At 41.4% G+C, this 19,185-nt stretch overlaps 1 protein-coding gene across 1 annotated transcript in view; it reads left to right on the top strand.

Moving 5' to 3' along the window:
* Positions 1-3,696: 3,696 nt before the first annotated feature.
* ache (acetylcholinesterase (Yt blood group)) overlaps positions 3,697-19,185 on the top strand; it is a 28,011-nt gene continuing 12,522 nt past the window's right edge. The window contains exons 1-4 of the mRNA XM_003458395.5: positions 3,697-3,921; positions 16,729-17,255; positions 17,502-17,725; positions 17,823-18,083. Of these exons, the coding sequence (XP_003458443.2) occupies positions 16,769-17,255; positions 17,502-17,725; positions 17,823-18,083 (972 nt within the window). The 5' untranslated portion in view covers positions 3,697-3,921; positions 16,729-16,768. The remainder of the gene's footprint in view (positions 3,922-16,728; positions 17,256-17,501; positions 17,726-17,822; positions 18,084-19,185) is intronic.

Raw genomic sequence — 19,185 nt, 5'->3', positions numbered from 1 at the left:
GCTGTGGTAGCATTGTCCTGCATGAAAATCATGTTTTTCTTGAAGGATGCAGACTTCTTCCTGTACCACTGCTTGAAGAAGGTGTCTTCCAGAAACTGGCAGTAGGACTGGGAGTTGAGCTTGACGCCATCCTCAACCCGAAAAGGCCCCACAAGCTCATCTTTGATGATACCAGCCCAAACCAGTACTCCACCTCCACCTTGCTGGCGTCTGAGTCGGACTGGAGCTCTCTGCCCTTTACCAATCCAGCCACGGGCCCATCCATCTGGCCCATCAAGACTCACTCTCATTTCATCAGTCCATAAAACCTTAGAAAAATCAGTCTTGAGATATTTCTTGGCCCAGTCTTGACGTTTCAGCTTGTGTGTCTTGTTCAGTGGTGGTCGTCTTTCAGCCTTTCTTACCTTGGCCATGTCTCTGAGTATTGCACACCTTGTGCTTTTGGGCACTCCAGTGATGTTGCAGCTCTGAAATATGGCCAAACTGGTGGCAAGTGGCATCTTGGCAGCTGCACGCTTGACTTTTCTCAGTTCATGGGCAGTTATTTTGCGCCTTGGTTTTTCCACACGCTTCTTGCGACCCTGTTGACTATTTTGAATGAAACGCTTGATTGTTCGATGATCACGCTTCAGAAGCTTTGCAATTTTAAGACTGCTGCTCCATCAACTCCCCACGCTGCCACCTACAGAAGTTCTCTGACGACTCTGCCATAGTCGGCCTCATCACAGGTGAGGACGACTCAGAGTACAGACAGTGGACTCTGGACTTTGTGGACTGGTGCCAGCAGAACCACCTGCTGATCAACGAAAACCAAGGAGTTGGTGGAGGATTTCCGGAGACGTAGACCCACCACACTGACACCGGTGAACATCCAGGGAGTGGACATGGAGATAGTGGACTCATATAGGTACCTGGGTGTTCACCTGAATAATAAACTGGACTGGAGCCACAACACTGATGCTCTGTACAGGAAGGGTCAGAGCAGACTCTACCTGCTGAGGCGGCTGAGGTCATTTGGAGTCCAGGGAGCGCTTTTAAAGACCTTCTATGACTCTGTCATTTTTTACAGTGTGGTATGTTGGAGCAGCGGTTTATCGGCAGCTGAGAGGAAGAGGTTGGATAAACTCATCAGGAAGGCCAGCTCTGTTCTGGGATGCACCCTGGACCTAGTGCAGGTGGTGGGAGACAGAAGGACTCTGGCCAAAATAACATCTCTGATGGACAGAGTCTCCCACCTCATGCATGTAAATGTTGCTGAACTGCAGAGCTCCTTCAGTGACAGACTGCTGCATCCTCGATGCATGAAGGAGCATTTCCGCAGGTCCTTCCTCCCTGCAGCTGTCAGACTGTACAATCAGAACTGCTCCCGACAAACATAGATGTTTACATCAGTGCTGTAACAACTTCTACTGTTATAACTGCACATTACTTTTCTCAGCTTATATATACACTAACTTATTGGAAGTTACATGTCTACTTTTTAATGCACAGGTACAATACACAATCTGCACTTTTTTAATTATTGTAAATATTCTTAACTATTTAAACATCTTTCAGTATCCTGCTCTGTTTGCACACTCTCTGTATGCTAATTTTAACAACTGTACTCTGCTCTGGTAACTATTGTCCATGATGTAAATATGTCAAAGTTGTGTTTTTTGTTTTCTGTTCTGCGTCCTGTTCTTTTTGTATGTGTTTTGTTTTGTTTTTTGTTTTTTGCTGCTGATACAACCAAATCTCCCCTTGTGGGACAATTAAAGGATTATTCTATTCTATTCTATTCTATTCTATTCTATTCTATTAAAATGACATTAATATTATATACTATCTATACCACTTTTGTTACATTTTACCTAGTGTATAAAAACTCATCTTCATACTTGTCTCTCATTATAAACTCTACTACATGCTTTTAAGTTTTGGTGACAGACATAGTCTGACAGTATAAACTCCTCACATTTTAATTATAGCGCACCATTTCACAACAACAGTTGCTTCAAGCTGCTAGTGTAAGATATAGGCCCTCGTATAGTGCATCTCTAGCATCTCCAGGGTAGAAAGAGTGTAGTGTCGTGTAGACTGGGAAACAGTCCAGTCCCATCCTGCCAAGACTGGCTATAAGGAATGAGGTTAAATTTATGGTCCCACAAATGTGTCCGCCTGTGTAGACTTTTTGGTTGGACCGAGGCGGAGAGGGGTTTTCACCCATCCAAGATGTTCTTCCATGCAGTCCTCCAACATAATGTTCACTGGGAACAGGAAAACCGTGAAAAAAAACTTCAATGATAAAAAATGACAGTATGAAAATCACAAAAAGTGATTGCACTGGCACTTTTCCACTTTTTACCACTGGTTTCACTTGAATGCTTTGTATGCATTGACTGTTACTGCGATGAAACACATCTGGGTCTTTCCCAACCAAGACCAGGGAGGTCTAGCAGCTGCTTCAAGAGAACATCGCCTTCAGGTCTGGTGACAGGGCCCTCTACAGCATGGCATGGACCAACCTAAAGAGAGGCTAAGAGGGACTACAAGAGGAGGACTGAGGAGCATCTACAATAAAGACTACCTAGGAGACCATCAGCTGGTCCTCTACCCTCTCTTGAACTCCACCTTTCAAGAGATTCCTTACACCCCATCATAGTTTGTTCCAGACTGGAGAACATTTCTATCCGATAGCCATCAGGGCATCACACACCACCCAGCACCATATGTAATAGTTGTTATGATGTACAATAATCCCACACATGTGTGTTCTCATGTAATAGTGTTATAATTTAGCTCTCCTTTGTGACTGGCAGACAGAGCGACAACAGCACAACCAAGAGTGGCCACAGACTGGTTGTAACACATGCTTTGTACACTGCCTCCCTCTGAGAACAGAGCTCACTGCAGGCAGATGGGCAGTCCCTGAATGTGCTCTCTGTGCTCGACCATAGAATCAGCTTTAGGGTGGCGTCCCCAGAAAGGAAGGCCTCTAGGTCTCTATGTAGACTGCTGCCCTCACAATATGGATAAGTGGCAGAAAAGGGATCAATGCAATCGATCGATAGATTGACGGATGTTAAACAATCAGACTGCCAAGGATCATCAATATGAAGAAGCATTTGGGGACAGTAGGCAGAAAGATAGATAGAGAGACAAAGACAAAACACTAACTATGACTCAGACTGGCTTTTTAAGTAGCCCAGTTTCTGCTACAGTAGGCGTCTCAATTTTTCGTCTCATAACGTGGTAAAAACATGTGGTTGGTGAAAGTAGAATATGTGATAGAGCTCTTATATTGGATTTCATTAGATTTCACAGGTATAGATAGCAAAGCGCCTGGTGAGTGTATATTTACAAAAACAATGGTATATATCATTTCCTGCTTTTATCACTTGCCATGGAAACAGAAGCTGGGTGGTCCTTCCAAGGACCTTGCTGTGAGTTTTTATTGGTGTGAAAGCAGAAAGAATAACAAAATTTAATGAAAATACAAGGAAATAATATTTACATTAATCTGCAGCTACACTTCCAGCTTGATGCGTAGGGTACAGTATGTAGCCCTGAGTTCTTTGGTCTCATACTGCACAGACACTTTATTTTAGATGTGTCTAATTTGGCACCATATGTGCTTTTTTCCATCGGGGAGTAGTTTGACAGCACCACAGGTGCTCTCGCGAGAGTAACTGTCAGCTCCATGTTTACAAGCGGTATTTATTAGGAGCAGTCTCCCCCTACTGTCAGTGCTTTACGGTCTAACCGACCGAGTGTGTCCGTGAACTCGCCGCTGTTTCAATGCGTTATTATCGACATTTCGTTTTTCACAGCCTCCGCTTTTCTTCGGGGTAATTATCGCTGTCCTGGCAGAGCAAGGAAGGAAGGAAAGAAAGAAGGCACCAAGTCGTCGCCTCGGGTTTTCTTCGAAGGAATAGGCGGGTAAGACCGAAAAACTGATGCCGTTCTTAAGCTATTATTATTCAGTGAGCCACTTGACAGCTGACACGAAGAGGCAGCGCTATATTAAAACATAACAATGAAGAATTTCTGCGGTCTGTATGCGTCTTTGATTTTTGACACTGCTGGCCTCAAACTCGAGGAATAAGTAAAGCAGTGTTTGTGTTGGACGATTGATGTTATTCCGTTTAATCATCGCTACATCAAAGGTGGTCATGGTTACAGGCCTTTTTTTTTTTTTTTCGCTCCACAACACCGGTACCGGGTTAAACTGTGTGCTGTTTATGCGGTTCTCCAACACGCGTAGCGCGTCAGGCCAAACTCAGTGTTACATACTGACAATTTAAGGCTCCCTTGTCTGTAAGCAGAACTACAGAGCTCGGGAAATATGGCAGGATATCATCTGTCCGGATTCGTGGCTCATATTGTGGCACATATGTAAGACAAAATTCTACTGTAAATTTGTTTGGTTTGCAGAACCCTTTCTGTAAAAGTGCGTCTGTTCAGGTATGATGGTGTTTTTAGGACATTCCTGATACAAAATGCTTCTTTTTCTTTTCATTATATGTACAGCACTTTAACACGGTAACATTTTAACCTGTGGCAATGTTGTTGCTTGATAATATTAATTCCTTTTAGCAAATGTATTTGACAGCATGTAGATTCATATGTGGTCAAAGCAGTGGCTGAAACAGCAGCACTGGTCGAAACACAGGCTCAGTGCACTTCATAAAACAGTCACGACTTCTGATCTATTGATTTGTATTTATGGGCACAGATTAATCCGTTATCTGGGCACAGATGAACGACAACAGAGACCACAGTTCAGTTCATACATGTGACAGATTTTTACATTTTACATATATTATTCTCTAATACACTATTAGTAAGATTTTAAATGAAATATTATTAATACACACTAAAAACAACTTGTTTAGATTTTCGTACAGTAAATTCTCATTTAGGTTTAGGCATTAAAATACTTGGCTAGGATTAAAAAATATCACACACTGTTTTAGTTTCTTTCCAGGGTGTTGCATTCACATCCAAAGAGTTTATACAATGTATCTGCTGCAGAAATGTTATATTCTTCCTATGAAGTCATGCTGACTGTAACAAATTCATGTTTTTCATCACATTTCAAGGCTGTTTCTCCCCATTCTAAACTGGTTGTGGTATGATGGCAGAAACTAAACTGTACAGGGACAGATGTTGATCTTGTGACCAACAGAGGCCCAGACAGACCGTCATATTATTGCCATAATCAGTCATGAGAAGGCGAGTTAGCCGAGTTTTGATTAGGAGGTGCCTGCTAGAAATTGTGTTCATATATAGCAAGCTGATTATTTACTCCCCCTGTTATCATTTTCTCCTTACAATTTGATGCTAAATTATAAGAGGCTACATCACTTTTTCAGGATATCTGCATAATGTGATTTGTGTGGCTAACGGCCGTACTGGAGGATTTGGATAAACATGATGTGATAGGCTGATCCTGCACTAATGCACTGAAGCTTCCACAAGTTGAATTTCTTTCAGCTTTAAGCACAAAGCTATAGATCCATAATTCAGATTGGTAACATGTGGCGGCACCACATTCAAAGTGAAAGAGAAGCGAGAGCACTAAAGCCTGAAACCAAGCCAGTCCTGCCTTAATGAATATCTGCAGTTAAAAACAAAGCAACCATTTTCTCCTGCCTCTCTGTATCTGCAGGTCTCTGTAGCTTGAATGTATTTCTTTTCCAAGTCATAACAGTAAAAGCTATTTTGGCAGCAGACAGCACTCAGTCCTTATACATTGTCAGTGGGATGATTGCCAAAGTTTAATCACCACTGCAGGTTTTACTGAATGTGTTCATTTAATAAAACTTGCATGTGCATGCAGTTTTATCACACAAGCTAATATCTGTAAGTGAATTCTGGCTCTGCACATTTCTGGCGGGGTTGCTATGCTGCTTTGCTAATTTGGCGAGCACTGTACTCAGGCTGCGCTCTTGCTTAAGCCAAACTGAAGATTTCTTTATCTCTGGTACCTGTGAGAAAGATAAACCCTGCCACTGCTGTGAAAGACAGTTATTTAATGCAAGTGGATTTATATTTCATTTGAGTGGGTGACTTGAGTGGAGTGTCACTATCCCCACTGTGGGGGACGTTTGGGGTAGAAAAAAACCTGAACTTTAGAGGAAGATATGTAAACCTTTGCTACGGAGCATGCTTTTGTTCGTGGAGCATCAGGCTGTGCAGCAGTGTTGCTAGTTTCCTTTTGTTTGCTCATCATTGCATTTTGAATGTGTGAATTATTATAAAACTATTAATAGTAATATATATATATAATTATTAATAAGTTATTTCTAGGTGTTCCAGTTTTTCTATTCAACACAGACGATGCTTGTGCACTATGTTAAATACTAATTCTAGTCTTTTGTGTAATTTCATGTTAAAAGAATAATAATTCTATGATTTTACCCCTTATTAGACTTATTATTAGAGCTTGTTTGGACTGTGTGTTTTTTATACATTGCGACTTGCTTTGTTTTCTGAAATCTCTTTGAAATCATTTAAACTGTCACCTCATAAATTATTATTGTGCTATCTACTGTACAATATAAAGCGCCTTGAGGCGACTTTTGTTGTGATTTGGCGCTATATAAATAAAATTGAATTGAATTGAATTGAATAAATATTCCATCTGGTGAAGTATTTTGATATCATATTTATTATTTAAGCAGAAAGGTTATATTCTCCTCGTAGCATTTATCTTGAAGCTCTACTGTTTATTGTTAACATATTAAAAACCGGTTTTGCCAGTAACCTGTACAGCCTGTGTGTGTGCCGAGTGCTGAGACAGGAAAATGCAGTTTCCTGTGGGAGTGGACGACGCTTTGATAGATACTGTGCAGCCATCCTCGGGAGCAGGGATGTCTTTTAATCATAAAAAGAACCACAGCTTCGTCTGTAATGATGTAAAACCACAGTTAAGACATAAAGAGTCATGTTTTTGTGTGTAACTAGCAGGCGATTTCTGCCAGGCCTGCAGGGCTTTTTCTAAACCTTTTCTCTGTATTTTGTGGTCACGTGAACAAAATCCTGTCACGGTACAGATTTGGTGACACATTACATGCAGGCAGTGAACGTTTAAGATGACACAGAAGAGAAACACAAATGGAGACGAATGAATAAATGGTTATAATATATGCGAAAGTTTAAAGAATATATAGATTTGTAATATAGATCTTAATAACTGCTGTATGTGTAAAAATCTTTGTGCCAAATTTTATTAGGATTGTGTCACCAGTTATGGAGACATAGGAGGTACATACTCACACAGGACACCCCCCCCCCCCCCCCCCCCCCCCAATAATAGCAATGAAAAAAACAATTTGTTATCATAGTTTAGCATCAAGCCAATCAGACTGGTCAGTTAAGTAGCAGAGGGGGTTGTTAATCAGTTTCAGCTGCTAGTTTCAGTTTGGCTAGGGTTGGTGTCACTATTGGTAGCATAATGTGATACATGGACCCTACAGACGTTGCACAGTCACCCCAACTCATCCAGGACGGCACATCAACACGTGCAATTTTCAGAAAGTCAGCAATTACTGTAGGAGAGCTGGCCAGGGCCGTAAAAGTTCCTGAACTCATCATAAGAAATATAAGAAACAGACTTCATGAGGGCTGCCTGAGGGACTGAAGTCTTCTAGTGGGCCCTGTGCTCACTGCCTGGTACTGTGGGACCCGATTATCTGTGGCATTTGCCATAGAATACCAGAACTGGCAGGTCCACCACTGGTACCCTGACCACTGCGAAAGGGCCTGGAGAAGCTGTGGGAAACACTATTGGGCTGACATCCTTGGACCCTACGCTGGTGCGGCGGATCCTTGGTTCCTCCTGGTACTCAGCGTTGCCCAGCCTCACGTGGCCAGACTCTGCAGGCAGTTCCTGGAGGATGAAGAAACCGACACCACTGACTGGCCCTCATGCTCCTCTGACCCAAATCCAACAGAACATCTCTGATTGCTGCCCCGAACTCAGTGATGTTCTGCTCCAGATCTGGGCGGAGGTCCCCCAGGACACCATCCGTCGTCTCATTGGGAGTGTCCCCTGATGTTGTCAGGCATGTCGGGGCCATGCAAACCTGCTGAGTATCATTTTAAGTTGCTGCAATGAAATTTCTTTTGATTTCATTTTTCGACGCATCTTTCAGTTCAGCCCTGCAACAGTGTCAGTACCAACAGCCTCAGTGTTGCCTCCTCCAGCTGACACACAACTTCACACACAACTGCTGCAGACAGAGAGGCCCACAGCTCCTCCCCCCACTGACAGCTGATGTAGTTATCGTGCATAACATTCAGAGCTCAGTAAAACTCTCATTTCAACCACACTGAAATATTAAACAGTTATCAAAATGTTAACCTAGCCGGCACACACATGAACATTAGCTGTTTAGCATGAGGAATAGCCACAGTAGCCATCTGTTATCATTAACATCGTGGCCAGCGAACTGCAATTAGATAAAAGACGAATAATTACAGAGTGTGGATTAGCAGGCAGGTTGGTGGCTGTGCAGAGCAGAGAGGAGACTGTAGCTGGGCTGGACATAGAGTCCAGAGTGTGGAGAAGTAATCAGAGCAAATAAAGAGTAAAGACGGGCTGAGGGCAGATGTGCACAAGATGATAAACTTGAACTTTTCTACTTTTTACAATAACGTATTTAAATGTGTTTCTGATTTTGCAGATTTTGCAGGTCAGCTGTCTCTGTCTGTGCTGGCATTATCAAAATTTGTAAAACAAAATAAAAAAAACCCTCTCAACTTAATCTTAAATACTGTTTTTTAAATATAACTCTAAGTTAACAAGATATATTTTCCGAGGTGTCACTTCTTTGCTATTACTCCTGTTGTTGTGGGATGGGGGTCAAAATTTTCTCCTGTGCTACTGAAAATGGTATCAACCGTTTTCCTGGGTATTTGTACTGAGTTTGGATTTGTGGTATTGTGACACCCCTACAGTCCCACACATGTACCACAGAACATCTAGATCCTGCTTACAGTTGCTAAACGTGCTTCGATAGAGCAAAATGAACATTGTTTTTGACTAACTAGAAAAGTGTCAGATTTCATACAGCAAAGACACTTATGAGATTGTGTTTACACGTTTACATAGTGGTGCGCTCACTATGAATAGCCACAGCCATGACTAACAGTTGCACATAGGAGTATTTCTATACATGCACTATTGTAAGTGGAAAGTCAGTGCACCTGTTTCTGTGGTGGAAAAACAATCATGTAAGTGAGGCTTAAATAACACTGAATTATGGATGTACACACTAGGAACAGGCGTTTGATATTTACAGGAAACTGTTTAAATACTCATCAAAAATCAGTGCCCTGCAACTCCTCTCAGCTGACTTGGCTCGATGTGCTGGTGACTTACTTACAGTCTTATTGTATCACTTTTTAAATAAAATAAGTGGGACATAGTGTGAAGACAGTCATTTCTCATTTAGAGCTAGTGATAGAGCGCAATAATACACAACAAACACCTGCTGTTTTGTCAGGTACAGATGTTACACCCTGGACAGGTCGCCAGTCTGACCACACTATACCACGAGCTGTATAACTAAGTTTATTGGTTGAGTAATCTCTTGTTTTCTAATTTTTATCATCTTTTCTCCTTATCCTCCCTCTGTGCACTGGAGACTCTTTTCCGTCTGATTATAGAGTTTTTCATAAATTGATTTTAGTAAACTAATTATTTTCAGTATTCCTCAATAATATCAGGACTGATTTATTTATTGATTTTCATTGATATTAGGTTCCTCCTTCTCCAGTGTTTTATCCTGAGAGTCATGAGCCATAACTTGAACCCACCCCCAGTGAAACCAATCCTTCTGTCAACCTTATGCACAAATTCCTCAGTCTAATTTGAGAGGTGACACACGTTCTCCCCGCCCATGGCCTGGCCCCACTCTCAGTGTGTTTCTCTACCCTTCTTCACCCCACTGGAACCACTCTTTCCACCATCACATTTTTATCTTTGTTTTTTCCGTCACTTGTCTTCACAAGTAATTCCAAGGTGAGGTAGTGCTGATGTGGTGGAGCGATATCTCAAAGAGTATAATTGCAGAATTTATATTTGATCTGTTTCAGTGTAAAATCATCCCCGCTCACTTTATTGTTCAGTCCTCCTGAAATTCCACAGTGGAACAAAAGGAAGTAACTGAGCTGCACACACAACACTTTGCACTACACATCATAGTCACATGACCACGCACATATTCATTTTTTGTATCTAACACGGACACATACACACTCACACTGGGATGGGTGCGTAGGACAAAACTTGGGCTTCAGGATGTTTTGACATGTAGAATGGAGGAGCTAGGAATTGTACTACAGACCTTCTGATTCGTAGACAAATTATGTGGTTGTGGAGGTAGATGGTCCACGGTGTGTACCATCGCAGTTGTTACTTGATTGGGTTAGTACTCCATGTTTTGCCCAGTGACAGCTGCACAAACCTGAGGAGAATGAATAATTAAGAAAATGGATAGATGAAGAAAAGGAACGACACAAAACAGTGATTACTAGTTAGCATCCAAATTATAGAGAAACTACAGGAAGTAATGAACAGTGAAGCCGACATACTGGGTATAGAGCTGGAGGCAGGACATGAATTTCTGCACAGCATGCTGAGATGTTTTCACCTAATAGTTCTTTTAAAATCACAAATTTTGTGTTAATTTTTATATTTTATGCCTGTTGAACTGTGTTATCAATAATTTTCATAGATACTATTAAAGAAATGGAAACAAATTACATTCTTTTTGTAACAGTCTGCTTGTAGCAGGGTGCCTTAAAACACAATTTAAATGTGGTTTTTTTTGCAGTTGTCTGCTGTTTTTAAACACAACATTCAGCCTCTGATGTTAGGTGATTTTTTTTTATACATCTGAAATATTCACAGCACAGTGTGAAACGGCTTAATGCTGAAATAAATGCTGGAGAACAGTTGTTCAAGACAAGAAAGTCTGTCTCCTTGGAAGGGAAATACAAAGAAATGAAGGGTGACTCGAGACTTTTGCACAGTGGTGTAAATAAAACTAGTTTTAGCATTAGCTCTAAAAGACACCACATGTGTCATAAACACATTTTCAGAATTAAATTTATAATCATACGATCAAACGCGCAGGAGCGGAAAATGTGTGGAAAAAAACTCAACACTAGAATTGTAATGTAATTAAAACACAAGAATCCATTGTTATGCAGACGATCACAGATTTACTTGCCACTGAAACGTAGATCTGTGAGTCGTCTGAGGGGTTTGCTGGATTGTTTGGAGGAATTTAAGAGGAACCTTGGAGTGATTTTTGACTCTAATCTAACGTTTGATAAACAGATCAATACTGTAGTGAAGACCAGTTTCTTTCATCTTCTTGCTAAAGTGAAGCCATTTCTCTGTTTCAGAGCTGTTCATGTTAGCCTGTCATCAGTTAGCCGACTGCAGCTGGTCCAAAACGCTGCTGCACGGTTACTAACTGGGAAGTGAGACCACATATCTCCCATACTGGCATCCTTACACTGGCTGCCAGTTAGGTTTTGAATTAATTTTAAGATTTTATTATTTGTTTTTGAGGCGTTGCACAGGTTAGCACCCTCACACCTTTCTGATCTGTTAAATTGGTCCACTCCTGCAAGATCACTGAGGTCTGTGGATCAGATGCTCCTGGCTGTCCGAGGTCTGCTGTGACTGCTCCCTCACATCAGGACCTCCCCAACACTTTCAAAACCCACTTTTATTCTTTGGCTTTTAAATCAGAATCAGTTGGTACTGCTTTTATTTATCTTATTTCTCACTCAGATCTTCTAATTTTATGATTCTTGTTTCTTAACTTTTACCATATCTTCCTTTGTTTTTATCTCTTTTGATAATCTTAAATGTACAGCACCTTGGTCAATGTGCTATATGAATAAATTTGACAACCTTGGGACCCTGACACGTTTTATGTTTACTTTAGTAAAACTCATAGTATCGTATAACCCCGTTAGAGCACTTCGTCTTAGTTGTGGCTTCCGGGTTTTTAAAAGTAGAGTCTCTTCTGCAGAAACCAGCTGCCAGTCAGGATTCGAGAGACAGGCATCCTCTCTACTTTTATACTTCTCTTTTTGCTAAAGCATATAGTTGGGTTGGATCAGGTGACCCTGAATCCTCCCTTAGCGATGCTGCAATAGGTCCAGGCTGCAGATGACTGTGCACTGAGTGTTTCTTCTTCACTCACTCTGTGTTTATACACCATTCTGCATTTAATCATTAGTTATTATTAATCTCTGTCTCTCTTCCACGCTGCGCCTTTTGTTCCGTCTTCCTCCCTTCACCCCAAACCGGTCACGGCAGATGGTCGCCCCTCCCTGAGTCTGGTTTTCCCAGAGCTTTTCTTCCTCCTCACTCAGAGGGGATCGAGTGATGGTTGGGGTTCTCTCTGCATTATTATTGGGTCTTTACCTTACAGTATAAAGTGCCCTGAGGTGACTGTTGTTGTGATTTGGTGTTTTATATATAAAATTGAGATGAATAGTTGTGCTACAGTGGCTGGACACAGTTGCCACACACCAGTCAGGCTGGAGACAGAAACTTAGACTGTAAGGAATAGAGGATATCTGTCACACAGGTGGAGGAGTGGGGCGATACTTGAGTGCATGAATACTATTTCTGAGCACTCTTCCTCAGTATAAAGAAAGAAGTGTCACCTTTCACTTGAACCCAGTCACCTGCAATAAAAGGTGCAGGGCTGCATCAGTTACACAGAAACCACCAAAAATGAGGCCTGGGCTCAAAATGCTACCATCGTATCACTTTGAGCAGCTTTAAATGAAAGCATTTGTTGAAACTGTTACAGTACAGGATGTGTTGTTACATTTTTAAAATAATTAAACATTAATACAACAAACTAGCTACATTTGTTGTCAAGCTCTAGGTTAGCTGAAGTCGTTTGGCACCAGGTGAACTGACCCGGGTGAGCGGTACAACCAGGGCGGGTTGCCAGGTTTCCATTTTTGCGATATGAAGCACAATAAAAAGTCTTTGAGTTTATCAAACTTAATGTTCTCTGACCATTAGAAACCAATATCCTCTTTCCATTCTAATTCCACAAATTCCTGAATGCTATTTTCACAAATGGTTATTAAGTTTCTAGCTATGAGGAGATGCATTTTCTAGTATAAACCCAGAGCCCCATTAATCCAGCAGACGGTGTGGCATTTACTAGGGTTTTACTTTGATGCCTTTTTATAGTGGCCCGTGTGACCAAACACCTGTCTCAGCCTTTGTGGCTTAGCTATGAGAGTCTTCAAATGTCTGTGTGGAGATAGAAAATAACTTTCCCTCCATCACAGTGGAAACTTGGTGTGACTGAGCTGGAAAGACATGAGGAACACGTGTAAGTTTGAAAACACAGACTTTAGTCGTGATCCTGCAGGAGGACTTGCCTACAGCAGCACAGTAAAGACTAAAAATGTAAAAAAAAGATTGTATAATCTACAGTAAAAATAACATTGTTGACCCTCTAGAGTTGATGGATGCACCGGTATGTACATATCACTTACTCATTTAAGATGATGTAGCAGCCAAACACACCCTGCTGAGTCTGTGCTCAGTTCAAACTACAAACCACTTTCTAATTTGTGTCGGGTCACTTTTAATGCTGTAAAAATGTTTTTTAAGGACAGAGTAAAAGAACCTGTGACTTCTCCTCACCTGTCAGTGGAAAAATGCACCACAATAGCCAATCACAAGATCATATGGGAACACGTTTCATTTGGTGGCTCAGGAAGAAAAGAGGACGTTGTGGGAGTGGCTTCAAAATCAAGAACGGTGATTTTAATAGTGAGTCTTTAGATCTGAGAGATTTTTGATTTCGTGTGTTTAGAGTGCATAGTTATTGTGTTATGTAGTCATTGTTTGCTAAATTTCTTTATAAAAAATCCCTAAAAATGTTGTTTATTCTTTCAGGGTCATACACTGTGCTCACAGGAAAGTCTTTGTTTTCTTTATTTTTAACTGGTTAGCTAGAAATTTGTTACCATGTTCAAAATTGTGCAAGCGGTAGATGACAAGAAATAAAAGAGCTTTTTGAGTTTTCTGACAAGAGTTTAACTTTGAAATGAGTTCAAACTTCTGGGTTTATGGTTGATTAATAAGGTCGAGTGGATGATTGCTGCTGCTCGCCCTCCCCAGCCACCTAGGATTTTCTAGTTTACACCACAGATGTATTTACTACAAATCTCGGATGAGTTGGACTCCCGGTGACTTTCACCTCACGCTCAAGGCCAGACGTCAAGTTTTCTGAAAATCTAATGAATGACATCATTTGAGAAGGTGGTGATATAGGATTTTCAAATTGATATAATAGCTGTGTGTACTCGGAGGCTGAGGGGTAGCACCAGCAGTTGACAGTATTTGTCATTTATATCCTACAACTGTAAAGCAGGCTGGGTTTGGAGGTTGCCAGGAGAACAGTACTGGTCTGACTGCATTGTGCCAAGTGTAAGGTTTGGTGGTGGGGGATTATGCTGTGCGGTTGTTTTTTAGGAGTCGGGCTTGGCCTCTTAGTTCCAGTGGAGGGAACTCTTAATGCTTCAGCATACCAAGACATTTGGGACGATTTCATGCTCCCAGATTTGTGGGAAAAGTTTGAGGATGGCCCTTTGTATTGCAACATGTGTTTGTACCTCAGGTGGTAGAGCAGGTCACCGACTACCCAGCCTTTCAATCTGCATGTCAAGTATCCTCGGACATGATAGTAACCTCATGTTGCTGTCTGATGGTTTAACTTTATTATGACACTCCTTGCAGGTTCGATGTGTCATATTAAGTACATAAATAAACTTTTTTATCATTATTAAATATTTTATTTTGTCCCATTTAGCACCTTGAGCAAACTGTTGTTGTGCTTTAGTGCTATATAAATAAAAACTGAACTGAATCCTTTTAAAAAGAAAAATCCAAAATAAGTTCATATGTTTGAAATCTCCCCTGTGGGTGGATTCTGCCAGACCTGTAGTGCTGTTTCAAAATTTTCATTCAGCGTTTAAGGTGATCCAGATTTTGGTGACCATTAAGTTACGTACAAGTGACATATGTTGAATAATGTTCATGCAAAGGTTTGTTCCAATTAGCCCGTCCTTTAACGAGGAGATCCATATATTCATATATATGCTAAGGTCATATAGTGAGATGTGGTGGAATAGTTTGTAATGTTTCTAAGGCTACGTCCACACGTACACGGGTATTTTTGAAAACACAGATTTTTCTATGTTTGAGCCTTTCGTCAACACGTAAACGGCGTTTTGGGTCACTGAAAACAGAGATTCTTAAAAACTCAGTTTTTACGTTTACGTGTGGACGAGGAAAACAGAGGTTTAGTCACACGATGTCAAAGGTGTGCGCCGTTTTTGACGTGACGCTGTGCGCCACGTTATTGTTTACACGAGATTAATTTCTACAATGGTGGATAGAGACAAAATACTGTTGCTGGTAATCTGACTATCTGCAGTTTTTACACACTCACATATGCACACACAGTTACTGTCCCTCCATTTAGAAAGACAGAGGTCAGAGTCGGACGCGGCTTCTACATTCAACACAGACGCTCTCACAACCCAAATCCCAACGTTGATTTTGAATAAATTTAATTTGTAAAATATTAAATTTATGTATGCTCTATGCACTTTGTTCATTCCTAAGTTGTGAGTCTACACAACAGCCAAACTACCGTCTTTAGTTATTAACATTTGAAATGCACGTGTGGACGGGATTTTAAAAAAACCGAAAACGGAAAATCTCCGTTTTCAGAACTACCCGTGTACGTGTGGACGTAGCCTAAATCTTTTATTTTATTGCATTTGATTCTACTGGGTGTCGGTTGTATCCGGGGAGGAGAAAGAGTTCCCCCTCATCACTCCTCACTTAGCTTACACTTGATTTGAATGCTGTATCTTGTTTTTCACATGTTAATGTGGACTGCTCTTAATTAACTGTGTCTGTAATTCTAATTTAGCAGACTGTTAGTAGACCAGTGGAACATTTTCACAAAATCTTGTTCCCAATATTGTTTTTATGTCTTTATAATATTAGCACAGAAACCCACCAAACCCAACCAGCATCATTATAGTGGCAGTTACAGATCTTCTTATCCTGGAGCTGTAAAATATATTAATGTTTGCTACCAACTAAGTTTAATTACATTCAGTCCTTCACCAAAAACATGATATACACTTCTTACTATATTGATATTCACCTTATTCATAGACACATTTATCCTGCAAATTTTAGCCACTATTAAACATAAGCAGATTTGAAATATTAGCTTTTTAATCTGCTGTAACAGAACAAAAAGCTTTATATTCTGGTGAAGCTCGGACTCTGTCAGGCTGCTGTTGTCTCTGTGTTGTGTTGAATATTTAATAAGCCTTTTCTCAGAAGCTGCAGCAGGACAACACATCGACGCTGGCCATGCTGCACACTGATAAACTACACCTGGACGTGTACACGCACTGAGAAAGTCTCACATAGGTTAACTAGTTGCTAAAGATAGAGCATTCAATCCACCCTTGAGATGATTATTCATTTTATTGCATATGATTCTATTTGATTCTGTCCTATCAAATCTTCAATCCACACTGGTGAAACTTCCATACTTCTAGTGTCTTTTCTCATCTCATTTCTCCCTCCTGCCTGTTCTCCGTCCTCTCCTGTACTGTAATCACATTACTCTCTCCCTGTCTTCTCTGTAGATCTGAGCGTACACAGAGCATACCCTGCCATCCTTGTCTGATGAAAGAGTCACGACGTCTGCTTCAGATACACAGACCATATTCGCATACAAAGATGCAGCCCACTGTGGTTCCTCTCTTCTCCTCGATCTTCCTCCTGTCTTTCATCATCCCAGTCTGCTTCTCCCAGAACGATGGAGACCTGGTTGTTCAGACACGTACCGGTCGAGTTCGAGGCATCCGCCAGCTGGTGCCGGATCAAAGCTACATAACTGCTTTTCTGGGCATCCCCTTTGCTGAGCCCCCATTGGGGAACCGCCGCTTCCGTCCTGCGGAACCCAAACGTCCGTGGACTGGAGTGCTCGAAGCCAAGGAATACCCCAACGCGTGCTATCAGTATGTGGACACAGCATTCCCAGGCTTCCAGGGCAGTGAGATGTGGAATCCTAACAGAGAGATGAATGAGGACTGCCTCTACCTCAATGTCTGGGTGCCCTCCTCACCCAGACCTCACAACCTCACTGTCATGGTGTGGATCTATGGTGGAGGTACTTAAGAATTCACAAAACATACTGGGAATATCACTCCTATTGTCACTGGAGCACTGGGTTAGCCGTTCCTGATATATTCCATTAGAACATTGATCGTCTGTCAGATTATTCTTTATGTAGAAGGATTGAGGATATTACGCTGGGAATTCAAATCATTAAACTGCTTGAATAACAGTGATGAATTGTTGTAGTACGCTCTAATATTGTAGGTTAATGCTGTGTTGTGATATTTCACGTTTCCAGGGTTCTACAGTGGATCTTCTTCTCTGGATGTGTATGATGGTCGTTACCTAGCTCACAGCGAGACAGTCATTGTGGTTTCGATGAACTACCGGATCGGTGCTTTCGGCTTCCTGGCTCTGCACGGCTCCTCCGAGGCTCCTGGGAATGTCGGCCTCCTTGACCAGAGGATGGCGCTGCAGTGGGTACAAGACAACATCCATTTCTTTGGTGGAAACCCTAAACAGGTGTGTTTCTCTGTGCTTTATTTGTCTAGCCTCTTTTACACTAGAATTCATATGAGCCTGTTTTGATTCAGTTTTCTATTTGTTCTCTGTGAAACAGGTGACGATCTTTGGCGAGAGTGCTGGTGGAGCTTCAGTAGGATTCCACCTGTTGTCTCCAGACAGCCGGCCCACTTTCACTAGAGCCATCCTCCAGAGTGGGGTCCCCAACTCCCCCTGGGCCTCAGTGAGTCCCGCTGAAGCCCGCAGACGTGCCACACAGCTAGCAAAGTTCGTCGGTTGCAACGGAGGCAATGACACTGAGATAATAGACTGTCTGCGCAGTAAAAGTCCACAGCAGCTTATTGATCATGAGTGGCAGGTAATTTACACAAATTCTGCTTGACTTTTCATGTTGTTTGCAACGTGGACGAGAGACTTATTTTCAGTTTGATGTTTTTTAAATCCAAACAACTGGCTTTTTGGTGCAATGACATGGTTTATTACCTGTGCTTCCTACTAAGTGCACAATATGTTGTTAAGGATCAAAATCAGACTGGACTCAAACACTAGACTCTCTCAAACAGTTCAGGGTTGCAGAAATCCACACCGATATAGATTCTTCTTTCCCAAGAACACAAAACAGCTCACTGCTCTCCAGCACGGGCTTCTCCAACCAAAGGGATGTAGTTACTAAGTTTTTCTCATTCAAAGGCAAGTTGCACAAATATGGTTATAAGGAGCCGTGCTTCAGTAACTGAAGACCGAAGCTCAGCCACTTCCTTAAATATTTGCTCCAAATAGGTCATCAAAGACGTGTTTGTGATTACCAGAAGGTGGGAACCTGGACTGAGTCCTGCCACTGCACAAATACCTACACACACACACACACACACACACACACACACACACACACACACACACACACACACACACACACACCAGGATACAAGAAAGGAGAGGTAGACAGAAATGGGAGGTCAGACTAACGAGGACAGAGGAACCATGACGGGATGTATCAGTCAGGGCTGCCCGCGATTATTTCAGCAGCTCTCACAGCGCTGTGGCCAAACCTCCTGTTCCAGTCTTCAGTCCTCACCTGCTCAAATCTGCCCACCCTGCTAACTCGTCCCACAGAAAATTAAAATAATGAAACACATGAATTTGAAAATAATCAAATGTATTTTTAAAATGACTCAATAGGACTGTTAGAATAAAAATCACATAAATAAAAATATTAGTTACACAAATTAAAGTGCTATTAGTATTTAAATACAAAATAATGTGCAAATAGGAAACTAATTTGCTTTCTAGTCCAAAATAACAAGTTAACCCTATAATGCCACGTGCATCATATTTGATACATGAGTTTCTGAGACCTCTGTCTCAACAACATGATCAATACTTCCCATAATTTCAAAATGTTATGGACAAAACTCTTTTTTTTGTCCAAAGTTAGCATTGGGCATTTTTGGCAACCTTTA

The sequence above is a fragment of the Oreochromis niloticus genome, linkage group LG3 (assembly GCF_001858045.2).
Source record: "Oreochromis niloticus isolate F11D_XX linkage group LG3, O_niloticus_UMD_NMBU, whole genome shotgun sequence".
Lineage (NCBI taxonomy): Eukaryota > Metazoa > Chordata > Actinopteri > Cichliformes > Cichlidae > Oreochromis > Oreochromis niloticus.
The sequence above is the reverse complement of the archived record's forward strand: the minus strand, read 5'-3'. Positions and strand labels throughout refer to the sequence as shown.